The 14,373-nt window shown below is 44.2% G+C and overlaps 1 protein-coding gene across 1 annotated transcript in view; it reads left to right on the top strand.

Moving 5' to 3' along the window:
- psmb5 (proteasome 20S subunit beta 5) overlaps window positions 1-14,170 on the top strand; it is a 34,754-nt gene extending 20,584 nt beyond the window's left edge. The window contains 1 exon segment of the mRNA XM_046357727.1: window positions 13,464-14,170. Coding sequence (XP_046213683.1) covers window positions 13,464-13,717 — 254 coding nt within the window. The 3' untranslated portion in view covers window positions 13,718-14,170.
- Window positions 14,171-14,373: the final 203 nt, after the last annotated feature.

The raw sequence follows: 14,373 nt of genomic DNA, 5'->3' as shown, positions 1-14,373 counted from the left end.
ATTATTGACCCCTGTCTGCCCTGACCCTGAGAATGCCTAAAGTCCTGTACCTTACTGGATTATTGACCCCTGTCTGCCCTGACCCTGAGAATGCCTAAAGTCCTGTACCTTACCCCACTTTACTGGATTATTGACCCCTGTCTGCCCTGACCCCGAGACTGCCTAAAGTCCTGTACCTTACTGGATTATTGACCCCTGTCTGCCCTGACCCCGAGACTGCCTAAAGTCCTGTACCTTACTGGATTATTGACCCCTGTCTGCCCTGACCCTGAGAATGCCTAAAGTCCTGTACCTTACCCCACCTTACTGGATTATTGACCCGTCTGCCCTGACCCCGAGACTTCCTAAAGTCCTGTACCTTACTGGATTATTGACCCCTGTCTGCCCTGACCCTGAGAATGCCTAAAGTCCTGTACCTTACCCTACCTTACTGGATTATTGACCCCTGCCTACCCTGAGACTGCCTGTCATTCTGGACCCGTTGTATCCTGTCTTGATTATTGACCCCTGCCTGCCCTGACCCTGAGACTGCCTGCTGTTTTGTACCTTACCCCACCTTACTGGATTATTGACCCCTGTCTGCCCTGACCCTGAGACTGCCTGGTGTTTTGTACCTTACCCCACCTTACTTAGTTATTGACCCCTGTCTGCCCTGACCCTGAGACTGCCTGCTGCTTTGTACCTTACCCCACTTTACTGGATTATTGACCCCTGTCTGCCCTGACCCTGCCTAAAGTCCTGTACCTTACCCCACCTTACTGGATTATTGACCCCTGTCTGCCCTGACCCTGAGACTGCCTAAAGTCCTGTACTTTACCCCACCTTACTGGATTATTGACCCCTGCCTGCCCTGACCCTGAGACTGCCTAAAGTCCTGTACCTTACTGGATTATTGACGCCTGTCTGCCCTGACCCTGAGACTGCCTAAAGTCCTGTACCTTACTGGATTATTGACGCCTGTCTGCCCTGACCCTGAGACTGCCTGCCGTTCTGGACCTTTTACACCTTCTCTGTATTATTGACCCCTGTCTGCCCTGACCCTGAGACTGCCTGCCGTTCTGGACCTTTTACACCTTCTCTGTATTATTGACCCTGCCTGCCTTGACCTGTCATTTGCCTGCCACTGTTGTAATAAACTTTTGTTACCTCGACACAGTGTGCATCTGGGTGTTACCTAAACATAAAACATCACAAATCACCCACACAGTTACATTCCTCCAAAAATAAGTTCCCAATAAATAATTTAAATTGCCCAAACGGTACCAGAACATCAAGATGAAATGTATTTAGAATTATGTTCAGGAACACGGTGCATGAAACTAAAAGCAAATTTGCGTAGTGTTGTCTGTAATAAAGCTCTTTTGTGAGGAAACTCATTCTGATTGGCTGGGCCTGGCTCCCAAGGCCCAGCCTTGACTGCGCCCCTGCCCAGTCAAGTGTAATCCATAGATTAGGGCCTAATTTATTTATTTCAATTGACTAGACTCCCAGTCCCTGCCACTGAAAAACATCCCCACAGCATGATGCTGCCACCACCATGCTTCACCATAGGGATGGTGCCAGGTTTCCTCCAGACATGACGCTTGGCATTCAGGCCAAAGAGTTCAATCTTGGATTCATCAGACCAGAGAATCTTATTTCTCATGGTCTGAGAGTCCTTTAGGTGCCTTTTGGCAAATACCAAGCGAGCTGTTTTGCCTTTTTACTGAAGAGTGGCTTCCGTCTGGCCACTTTACCATAAAGGTCTGATTCTGCTTATTGTTCTCCCATCTCCACAGAGGAACTCTAGAGCTTTGTCAGAGTGACCAAGGCCCTTCTACCCCGATTGCTCAGAGGCATATGGTTTGAGTCTTTGATATTTATTGTAATCCAAAAGGTTAAAACCAGTTCAGAGTCCAGGAGGTACAGAGTGGCTGGCAGGCTCAAGGTCAAGGCATGCAGGTGGGTACAGAGTCCAGAAACAGGCAAGGGTCAAAACCGGAGGACGAGCAAAAAGAGAATAACAAAAGCAGGAACACGTGAAAAATATGCTGGTTGACTTGAACATACAAGACGAACTGGCACAGAGAGACAGGAAACACAGGGATAAATACACTAGGGAAAATAAGCGACACCTGGAGGGGGTGGAGACAATCACAAGGACAGGTGAAACAGATCAGGGCATGACACTTGGTTGTTCCAAACTTCTTCCATTTTAAGAATGATGGAGACCACTGTGTTCTTGGGGACCACCAATACTGCAGAATTGTTTTTGTGGTACCCTTCCCCAGATCTGTCCGTCGACACAATCCTGTCTCGGCACTCTCTGGACAGTTCCTTCGACCCAATGGCTTGGGTTTTGCTCTGACATGCTCTGTCAACTGTGGGACCTTATATAGACAGGTGTGTGGTGGCTGGTGTGTTTACGGACATATTCAATCAATCCTTATCCCAGTCTGCTGTTCCCACGTGCTTCAAGAGGACCACCATGGTTCCTGTTTCCAAGAAAGCTAAGGTAACTGACCTAAACGACTACCGCCCCGTAGCACTCACTTCCGTCATCATGAAGTGCTTTGAGAGACTAGTCAAGGACCATATCACCTCCACCCTACCTGACAGCCTAGACCCACTCCAATGTGCTTACTGCCCCAATAGGTCCACAGACGACGCAATCATAACCACACTGCACACTGCCCTAACCCATCTGGACAAGAGGAATATCTATGTGAGAATGCTGTTCATCGACTATAGCTCAGCATTTAACACCATAGTACCCTCCAAACTCGTCATCAAGCTCGAGACCCTGGGTCTTGACCAAGCCCTGTGCAACTGGGTACTGGACTTCCTGACGAGCCGCCCCCCAGGTAGTGAGGGTAGGTAACAACATCTCCACCCCGCTGATCCTCAACACTGGGGCCCCACAAGGGTGTGTTCTGAGCCCTCTCCTGTACTCCCTGTTCACCCACGACTGAGTGGCCATGCATGCCTCCAACTCAATCATCAAGTTTGCGGACGACACTACAGTGGTAGGCTTGATTACCAACAAAGACAAGACGGTCTATAGGGAGGAGGTGAGGGCCCTCGGAGTGTGGTGTCAGGAAAATAACCTCAAACTCAACATCAACAAAACAAAGGAGATGATTGTGGACTTCAGGAAACAGCAGAAGGAGCACCTCCCTATCCACATCGACGGGACAGTAGTAGAGAGTAGTAAGTTTTATGTTCCTCGGCATACACATCACGGACAAACTGAATTGGTCCACCCACACAGACAACGTTGTGAAGAAGGCGCAGCAGTGCCTCTTGAAATTTGGCTTATCACCAAAAGCACTCACAAACTTCTACAGATGCACGATCGAGAGCATCCTGTCGGGCTGTATCACTGCCTGGTACGGCAACTGCTCCACCCACAACCGTAAGGCTCTCCAGAGGGTAGTGAGGTCTGCACAACGCATCACTGGGGGCAAACTACCTGCCCTCCAGGACACCTACACCACCCGATGTCACAGGAAGGCCATAAAGATCATCAAGGACAACAACCACCCGAGCCACTGCCTGTTCATCCCGCTATCATCCAGAAGGTGAGGTCAGTACAGGTGCATCAAAGCAGGGGCCGAGAGACTGAAAAACAACTTCTATCTCAAGGCCATCAGACTGTTAAACAGCCACCACTAACATTGAGTGGCTACTGCCAACATACTGACTCAACTCCAGCCACTTTAATAATGGAAATTGATGAGAATTGATGTAAAAATGTATCACTAGCCACTTTAAACAATGCCACTTAATATAATGTTTACATACCATACATTACTCATCTCATATGTATATGTAGACACTGTACTCTATATCATCTACTGCATCTTGCCATCTTTATGTAATACATGTATCACTAGACACTTTAAACTATGCCACTTTATGTTTATATACCCTACATTACTCATCTCATATGTATATACTGTACTCTATACCATCTACTGCATCTTGCCTATGCCGTTCTGTACCATCACTCATTCATATATCTTTATGTACATATTCTTTATCCCTTTACACTTGTGTGTATAAGGTAGTAGTTGTGGAACAGGACGCACCTGAGCTCAATTTCGCGTCTCATAGCAAAGGGTCTGAATACTTACAGTACCCGTCAAAAGTTTGGAAACATCTACTCATTCAAAAGGGTTTATCTTAATTGTTAGTATTTTCTACATTAAAAAATAATAGTGAAGACATCAAAACTATGAAATGTCACATTTGGAATCATGTAGTAAACAAAAAAGTTGTCATGCAGGTGAAAGAGGACCCAAAAGCGACTTGGCGAAAACAGAGTCTTTAATCCAGTAAAGTAAATACAATCAAAAAACACAACTTTCACTCGAAATGACGAGGACAAACTGGAGACTCGATCTAGAACAGCAGGTGAACAGCAGGTTGCCTCGGGAAGGCACTTGAACCAAACAGACTCAGACACCTGCTCACCACGCAGCATCTGAGGAAAACACGACACGACAGGGCGATACACAAACACAGCACGGTGAATTCTAGACAAGGAACCGACAGGGCAGAAACGAATAACAAGGAGAGAAATAGGGACTCTAATCAGGGAAAAGGATCGGGAACAGGTGTGGGAAGACTAAATGATTGATTAGGGGAATAGGAACAGCTGGGAGCAGGAACGGAACGATAGAGAGAAGAGAGAGCGGGAGAGTGAGAGAGGGAGGGGGAGAGAGAGGGATAGAAAGAGGGAAAGAACCTAATAAGACCAGCAGAGGGAAACGAATAGAAGGAGAAGAACAGGGACAAGGCATGATAATCAATGACAAAACATGACAAAAGTATTCAACAAATTCAAATATATTTTAGATTCTTCAAATTAGCCACCCCTTGCCTACATAAAGTAGCATAAAATAACCCATCAACCTGAACCGTTGAAGGAAGACACCAAACCAATGTTCAAATGTTCAGGCTAACCTGACTTCTCATTATTAAATGTTTATCAAATCTAACTATATACATTTGCATTATCAGCATAAAATTGTCACACCCTGATCTGTTTCACCTGTTCTTGTGCTTGTCTCTACCCCCTCCAGGTGCCACCCATCTTTCCCATTATCCCCTGGGTATTTAAAGCTATGTTTTCTGTCTGTCTGTGCCAGTTTGTCATGTATGTTCCAAGTCAACCAGTGTGTTTTTCCCCGTGCGCCTGCCTTTTCTATTCTCTTTTGCTATTCCTCCCGGTTTTGACCCTTGCCTGTTTTCTGGACTCTGTACCCACCTGCCTGACCATTTTGCCTGCCCTGACCTTGAGCCCGTCTGCCACACAGTACCTCCTGGACTCTGAACCGGTTTTGACCTTTTGCCTGTCCACGACCATTCTCTTGCCTACCCCTTTTGGATTATTAATAAATATCAAAGACTCAAACCATCTTCCTCCCGTGTCTGCATCTAGGCCGCGCCTTGTGCCCTTATAAAAATAACCCACGAACAGCTGTTGAACCGTTCAAGCTCGAGACACCAAACCAACTTTTACATGTTAAGGCTATCCAATCAATCAGACAATTAATCAATACATGTTTAAATCTACCTACTTTTTCCCAACTATAACCAGACACTACCACTACTATACAATCTAGCAAGCACACCATATTTTCTTCAAGAAATGTACTTTTCTTGTAAAAAAATGGCTCTCAAAAATGTTGAAATTTGATGTACATCTATGCATTAATGAATGAATCATAAAACCTAACTACATAATGGCAATGTATTTGAATGGTAAATCTCCATTGATTAACTGGGTAAATCTAGATGTAGTCTAGGCCTATTCACATTACAGGTGAATTAATGCATACTCCTATTGAATATGTTTATGCATTGAGTTGAACTTGTTTTGGTTGATTTCACGGATCTACAGATGATAAACAATATATTTCCCAGTGTTTTCCACCAGCGCCGGTTACACACATTTTCATCCGGGTACTTTTCCCATTTAGATTAACTTGGACACTTTTTAACAATTCGCAAGTCAGAAAAAAATTCAGCTGTGCAACTCTCTCGCTTACAACGAACGATATAAATGATCTATGCTACTTTTGAATACGGAAGACCTCTCCCGCTAGAACGAACGATAGGCATGCATCTTCTAGCTATCTATTGATAGGATAGTCACCTGTCAGTCTGCTGTCTGTTCCGCCTTCCGGTACTTCGTGTGTGTTGTGTACAGTGTGGTTGTAGGCTAATTTATTTTCACGTAGGAAGAGAGCATGAAGCTCCTTCATCGTCCGTGAGTCAATTTGCACGTCCCGTATAATGTGGTAACGACGAGTCGAAATCCGCTAAGCCTATTGTTTTCTGGCACCATTTATTCATTTTAGCGTGTTTCATATTCAGCCACGAAGCGCTGGCGTATAGGCTTACTGTGATTTGATTGACGAACAGGAAAGCTCGACTCGTTTCTAAATGGTGTCGAATTGACTGAATAAACTCCATTTCATATCGTCGCCATTCATACATCATACAACGTAGTTATATGTCAGTGGTATTGCATCGCGACAAGTCAACTAAAGAGCTAGTTAGTATTTTCGGTATGAAGTCAATCATGACTTGCCAGACAATGACGTTAAAGTGAGTGACTCGTCAGTAGCCTACCGAATCGCATTTGTAAGAGCCGGTCATTTGGCTCCCTAATTTGCATACTTGTACGCTTTTGGGTGATTATCTGCAGACACATTATGAAAACGTTCAATGAAGATAGTGAATCATCCTCACTGCAGGAACAATAGTTAGGATGGTGGAGCGATATCCCCACTATGGTCGAAAATATGATAAAAGAAAATTGTTTTAAAAGCTAATAATACTATATGGTATTTTCTAAGATATTGATATAGGTCTACTAATGTAATCAAAGAGTTGACAATGGAGTAGTAAACTGCTGCTTTCTGTGTAGCAAAGCCCATGAGTAACACTTGCATCATTCCTCAATCATACCTGTAGTGCAGATAGCTGACAAAATGCCTCTTAAAAGGAACCTTGAAGCCTGTGGAAGTTAGCAGACTCTTACAAGGTTCTTTATGAAGAAATCTGTGGGTTACACATTTTCATTTTTTTTTAAATGACACTGCAATTCACAAAGAGTTGCAAACACATGTTGAAATTATTTCACTAATTTAACTGACACGCATTTATCGCTTAACACATATGGGCCCAAAACATAATTGAGCATCTGTTTTATTTTAGTCTCATTTTTCCATTTGATAAAGTTTTAATAAAACACTTAATTTGAAGAACAAACATACTGTAATTGTGGCAATTCATATCTTGCAGTAAAATGATTTAACCTCAACAGAAGACAGGTTAAATGTAAAAAAGTTTTAATGTTCTCTTAGAAAATAGCCATGATCATATAGGCCTAGATGATATCCCCTAAAACGAACAATACACTGAATGCATACATTTTCAATCATTTTAAATTGTAAACATGATACCGCAACGCATTTTTGTAAATCTGGGAGGGAAACTCAATCATTTCAGTGTGTTTCAGATGGAATCAAGGCAGTAGAAAGTAGAGGACACCAAAATAAAGCTGGTTTGGCCCAAAAAAACATTTTAAGTTGTAATTTTTCAGAGGGTGGTTACAGGTACAAAAACAATCATATAAATGCAGACAAAGATAACCCATCCACCCACCCGCTTCCCAACAATGTTCTCTCTAAGCTGTGCATGTGCAGTCCATGCAGAGAAGCAGCAGATTGAACTTCACTCAACTTTCTTCACACAAGTTTTCTCCTTTAGTTAACACTATCAACGTTTCGCACTACTATGGGAATTGTGCTCAAAGAAAAACAGTATTTCAATGTAACATACCGAAACAAAACAAACTGCAAGATTTAGTATGCAAAACTAACTGTGAGAGATTTTCTTGTAGATAGAGCGTATTGGAGTAGGATTCTATTGTTTTGACAGGCAAGACTCAGACCGGTGCACCATAACCAATCAGAGCTGCATTTAGCCAACGTGCCATATATGGATCTGTGCCATTCACTTTGAACTGGACTGTGTTTATAGCATGAGTTGTTGTGAGTAGATGTGTTTGTTTTGATATCAAAGTGAGAGCTGCATGTAGCCACCTGTGCACACATTGTTCATATTCTTTGCTAGTTAGTGAGTTATTAGCCTACTTATTTCTAGTCAACAATTGGGGAGTGATTGCTTCTTAAAAGAGCACAAAATGTGTGCATTTCAATCCATCTTTGAAAAGCAAGTCAGGTAAACAGTTTTTTTAAGTCTTAAAGGGGCAGTGTTGTATTTTGAGACAGTCTTGAGTAAGCTAAGTAGACAATAGGCAAAGGGTAGTGTAATTTGTCTGTTTCTCTAATAATGGTACGAGAATAATCATCCTAACATCCTATCATCCTCTAAATACACCTCTGCTGTCTTCAACCAAGATCTCAGTGATCACTGCCTCATTGCCTGCATCCGTAATGGGTCAGCGGTCAAACGACCTCCACTCATCACTGTCAAACGCTCCCTGAAACACTTCAGTGAGCAGGCCTTTCTAATCGACCTGGCCGGGGTATCCTGGAAGGAGAGGATGCCTGTTTTTTTTAAAATGCCTTCTAACCATCTTAAATAAGCATGCCCCATTCAAGAAATGTAGAACCAGGAAAAGATATAGCCCTTGGTTCTCCCCAGACCTGACTGCCCTTAACCAACACAAAAACATCCTATGGCGTTCTGTATTAGCATCGAACAGCCCCCGTGATATGCAGCTGTTCAGGGAAGCTAGAAACCATTATACACAGGCAGTTAGAAAAGCCAAGGCTAGCTTTTTCAAGCAGAAATTTGCTTCCTGCAACACTAACTCAAAACGTTCTGGGACACTGTAAAGTCCATGGAGAATAAGAACACCTCCTCCCAGCTGTCCACTGCACTGAAGATAGGAAACACTGTCACCACTGATAAATCCACTATAATTGAGAATTTCAATAAGCATTTTTCTACGGCTGGCCATGCTTTCCACCTGGCTACTCCTACCCCGGTCAACAGCACTGCACCCCCCACAGCAACTCGCCCAAGCCTTCCCCATTTCTCCTTCTCCCAAATCCAGTCAGCTGATGATCTGAAAGAGCTGCAAAATCTGGACCCCTACAAATCAGCCGTGTTAGACAATCTGGACCCTTTCTTTCTAAAATTATCTGCCAAAATTGTTGCCACCCCTATTACTAGCCTGTTCAACCTCTCTTTCGTGTCATCTGAGATTCCTAAAGATTGGAAAGCAGCTGCGGTCATCCCCCTCTTCAAAGGGGGGGACACTCTTGACCCAAACTGCTACAGACCTATATCTATCCTACCCTGCCTTTCTAAGGTCTTCGAAAGCCAAGTCAACAAACAGATTACCAACTATTTCGAATCTCACCATACCTTCTCTGCTATGCAATCTGGTTTCAGAGCTGGTCATGGGTGCACCTCAGCCACGCTCACGGTCCTAAACGATATTTTAACCGCCATCGATAAGAAACATTACTGTGCAGCCGTATTCATTGATCTGGCCAAGGCTTTCGACTCTGTCAATCACCACATCCTCATTGGCAGACTCGACAGCCTTGGTTTCTCAAATGATTGCCTCGCCTGGTTCACCAACTACTTCTCTGATAGAGTTCAGTGTGTCAAATCGGACGGTCTGCTGTTCGGACCTCTGGCTGTTTCTATGGGGGTGCCACAGGGTTAAATTTTTGGACCGACTCTCTTCTCTGTATACATCAATGATGTCGCTCTTGCTACTGGTGAGTCTCTGATCCACCTCTACGCAGACGACACCATTCTGTATACTTCTGGCCATTCTTTGGACACTGTGTTAACAACCCTCCAGGCAAGCTTCAATGCCATACAACTCTCCTTCCGTGGCCTCCAATTGCTCTTAAATATAAGTAAAACTAAATACATGCTCTTCAACCGATCGCTGCCTGCACCTGCCTGCCTGTCCAACATCACTACTCTGGACGGCTCTGACTTAGAATACGTGGACAACTACAAATACCTAGGTGTCTGGTTAGACTGTAAACTCTCCTTCCAGACCCACATCAAACATCTCCAATCCAAAGTTAAATCTAGAATTGGCTTCCTATTTCGCAACAAAGCATCCTTTACTCATGCTGCCAAACATAACCTTATAAAACTGACCATCCTACCAATCCTCGACATCGGCGATGTCACTTACAAAATAGCCTCCAATACCCTACTCAACAAATTGGATGCAGTCTATCACAGTGCAATTCGTTTTATCACCAAAGCCACATATATTACCCACCATTGCGACCTGTACGCTCTCGTTGGCTGGTTCTCGCTTCATACTCGTCGCCAAACCCACTGGCTCCATATCATCTACAAGACTCTGCTAGGTAAAGTCCCCCGTTATCTCAGCTCGCTGTTCACCATAGCATCACCCACCTGTAGCACGCAGTCCAGCAGGTATATCTCTCTGGTCACCCCCAAAACCAATTCTTTCTTTGGCCGCCTCTCCTTCCAGTTCTCTGCTGCCAATGACTGGAACGAACTACAAAAATCTCTGAAACTGGAAACACTTATCTCCCTCACTAGTTTTAAGCACCAACTGTCAGAGCAGCTCACAGATTACTGCACCTGTACATAACCCACCTATAATTTAGCCCAAACAACTACCTCTTTCCCTACTGTATTTATTTATTTATTTTGCTCCTTTGCACCCCATTATTTATATCTCTACTTTGCACATTCTTCCACTGCAAATCTACCATTCCAGTGTTTTACTTGCTATATTGTATTTACTTTGCCACCATGGCCTTTTTTCTTGCCTTTTACCTCCCTCATTTGCTCACTTGTTTATACTGTATTATTGACTGTATGTTTGTTTTACTCCATGTGTAACTCTGTGTCGAACTGCTTTGCTTTATCTTGGCCAGGTCGCAATTGTAAATGAGAACTTGTCTCATCGCTACAACTCCCGTACGGGCTCGGGAGAGACGAAGGTTGAAAGTCATGCGTCCTCCAATACACAACCCAACCACAGTGCTTCTTAACACAGTGCTCATCCAACCCGGAAGCCAGCCGCACCAATGCGCCGGAGGAAACACCGTGCACCTGGCCACCTTGGCTAGCGCCAACTGCGCCCAGCCCGCCACAGGAGTCGCTGGTGCGCGATGAGACAAGGACACCCCTACCGACCAAGCCCTCCCTAACCCAGGCGACGCTCGGCCAATTGTGCCTCCCGGTCGCGGCCGGTTACGACAAGAGCCTGGACACGAACCCAGGGACTCTGATGGCACAGCTGGCGCTGCAGTACAGCACCCTTAACCACTGCGCCACCCGGGAGGCCCCAAACCCAACATTTTCAGTCACCTTGTCTGAAGGACAAGTGGATAACCAGGTTAATGTCAAGCCTGGCATGTTATTTTCTTCTCTAAAGTCTCATGAAATGTAGGCTTACATTGAACACCACACATTGGCTGCTATTGACAGAACTAGTACCAAACCGTTGTTCTAGTTTCGGTGTACAGTGCCACACTAGCCTGTGTGTGCGATCCACAATTCTCACAGGTTCACGTTGTGATGGTATTGAGATAAACAGGCCTTTCCCTTCCTAATTCATCATCTGTAGGTTGGCTCTCTGTTGGAGGAACACAATGCAGGCTGGTGGTGCCAGTCACTCTGCCACTGCGTCACTATGATCAAGCCCTCCGTGAGTCAGGTTGGGGAACAAACTGTCTCACAATTCATCCTTGCAGATACACCAGCCTCCATTATGACTGTGTGTGTGCATGCTTGTGTAATACCTTTGTATTGTGTAATACCTTAGAACCAAGTATTTTGTTTATTTGTTATAATTACTTGGTAATGTATAAGTGAATAGGTTGGTTTACTTTTAAGTTTACGTTTTTACCAATAAGGTCACTTGTTAAGCTGTGGCCAATGGGAGAGTTGACCTGGTTAACGGGAGGCCTGGGGGGGAAAAGAAAGGGAGAGAGAAGTTGAGAAAAGGATGGACATTACATTATGACCCTTGGTGAAGAAAAATAATAAAAGAAGACGATAAAAATAGAACCAAACCCATACCTACCGAGTTTTGAAGGGAAATACCGATTTTATTTTATGAGAGAGTTGTTATAATTTTGTTAAGAAATACTTAGTAAAGACTGAAGCTACCGTCTCATCGTGGAGGTATTTGACAGCCTTGAGGTTAGCCTAGAATCGTGTCGAACCCGAGAGAGAATTGCTTGGGAAAGATTAACGAGTTCATGTTCCCATGGGAAATCGGTTACTGCTGAAGAGTACTGTCTGAATTGATAGCTTTACTTGCTGTGGATCTTGTGAGGAAATCTGCACAGAACTGCCACACTTCGCCGAGGGAATATCTACGAGTTGTGAGTAACCACAACGGTGGGGTGCTTCTGGACTGTATGCGTGTCGTCATTTTTTTTTTTTATAGCTCCAACGCGCGCTAGCGAAGTTAAGCAAACTTGAAATAATTTGGACGTGGGTTGTGCACGACTCATTGGGGTTTATTATTTTTTATTTATTCTGATGTGGTGCATTGAAAATGTAATAATACACATCTTGAACCTTATGTACGTGGCCTTGGTGGAGTCATTTACTGTTTCAATTTAATTTAATGCATGGGAAAGTATATCCTTATACAATAACAAAAATCTATAATCATTCCATCTGAAGTTAATACCCTAGTTGTCATCACCCTAGATAGTTTACAATGGGGATACTTATTTGAGATAAGTTAAGTTAATATCGTGAGAGTCAAATTCGAGCCTGGTGAGAGGGTTACACTTGCATTATCAAGTGTAGTTTATAATATATAATAATAATATATGCCATTTAGCAGACGCTTTTATCCAAAGCGACTTACAGTCATGTGTGCATACATTCTACATATGGGTGGTCCCGGGGATCGAACCCACTACCCTGGCGTTACAAGCGCCATGCTCTACCAACTGAGCTACAGAAGGACCACTTTATGTGAGTGGGCGAGTGTAAATATGAATATAGCTGTTATTGTGTGGATGTTGTTCTTTGGCCGTCTCTTTCTCCGACTTTCCTCTGAGTTCCGAGGTCAGGTCACCTGCTTGGACCAGGTACGGGTCGATAATTAATTTGGATGTGTTGGGAGGGATCAATAAGGCCTGGAGCAGTTCCCCGGGAAGGGAGGGAGGACAGACAGGCAGTGTGTGGGGGTGCGCCTCATCAGCAGGTTTCGTTGGGCTTGGTTTACTCGGAGAGGATGCAGCTGTTCACATTCCCTCTGGAGGGCACCGCACCGCACTGTGTGTGTGAGAGAAGTGTGTGTGTGTGTACACCTTCTCAATTTCCCTGACAAAGTTCAACACCTGAGTCAGAATTCATGAAGCATGTGCAACGAACCTTGCTGCTTTCTTACCTTGCTATACTCCCCGCCCCTCCCTGAATGTCAGATGGTACAGACTGACTCCTGTCTCCTACCTCTTTAGGGCTGTACTACGTGGACTCAGAGGGGAACCGTGTGTGTGGGGACCTATTTGCCGTGGGCTCTGGCTCCATGTATGCGTATGGAGTGGTGGACAGCGGGCTGAGACAGGGTATGTCTGTAGAGGAGGCGTGCGAGTTGGACCGCAGAGCCATCTACCAGGCCACATACCGAGACTCCTATAGCGGAGGACAGGTGAATCTGAACCAGGAAGACGTATTGAAGCTGCACCACCAATACCAGGAACAGAACATATAGAGAGGAGAAGGAGGGATGGATTCATTTCACGAACAGTTTGCTGCAGTTCCCACACACAACGTGTTTCAGAAAGCGGGTGCCGTTTTCTAGTGAAGAGGCTGATGAGTCAAATCCCTCTCACTCAGTGTAGGAATAGTCTGCATCTCTTACAACGTTACAGATCTACCTTCTAACAAAAACTGGGAAAGCAAATCTTTTCTCAGTAAACCTTTGATGTTTTTGTAAACAGGAAATGTGTTTTTATTTGATTTAGGTCCTCTTGTTTTTCCTCCTGTGTTTACTGTAGATGTGTATTTTATTCATACACACAACACATTCTCACTTCTGTCATTTGATCTTTTTCTTCTTTTCTCCATCCCTTGATATAGCTCCTTTCCCCATTTTCTGTTGGTATTTTGTCATCTGTTGAGATCCTGAGGTATTCTGTTCCTCAACCGACAGCTATAGCTCTAACCCTGCTCTGTGATCATTGGGGAGTAGCTGCAGTGTTTACCTTTCAACTATAGGAGTTGCTAATTACATATCTATCACTAATTGTGCTTCCTGTGTGGAAAACGGTATATTTCCCCCACTTAACTTCCCCTCCAATGGTTTTATGTATTTTTTTTCATTAATTGGAAGGGAAATGTATTTTCTTTTTATTTCTCTCCGACACA

The sequence above is a fragment of the Oncorhynchus gorbuscha genome, linkage group LG08, assembly GCF_021184085.1.
Source record: "Oncorhynchus gorbuscha isolate QuinsamMale2020 ecotype Even-year linkage group LG08, OgorEven_v1.0, whole genome shotgun sequence".
NCBI lineage: Eukaryota > Metazoa > Chordata > Actinopteri > Salmoniformes > Salmonidae > Oncorhynchus > Oncorhynchus gorbuscha.
This window is presented reverse-complemented; position numbering and strand designations above follow the sequence as displayed.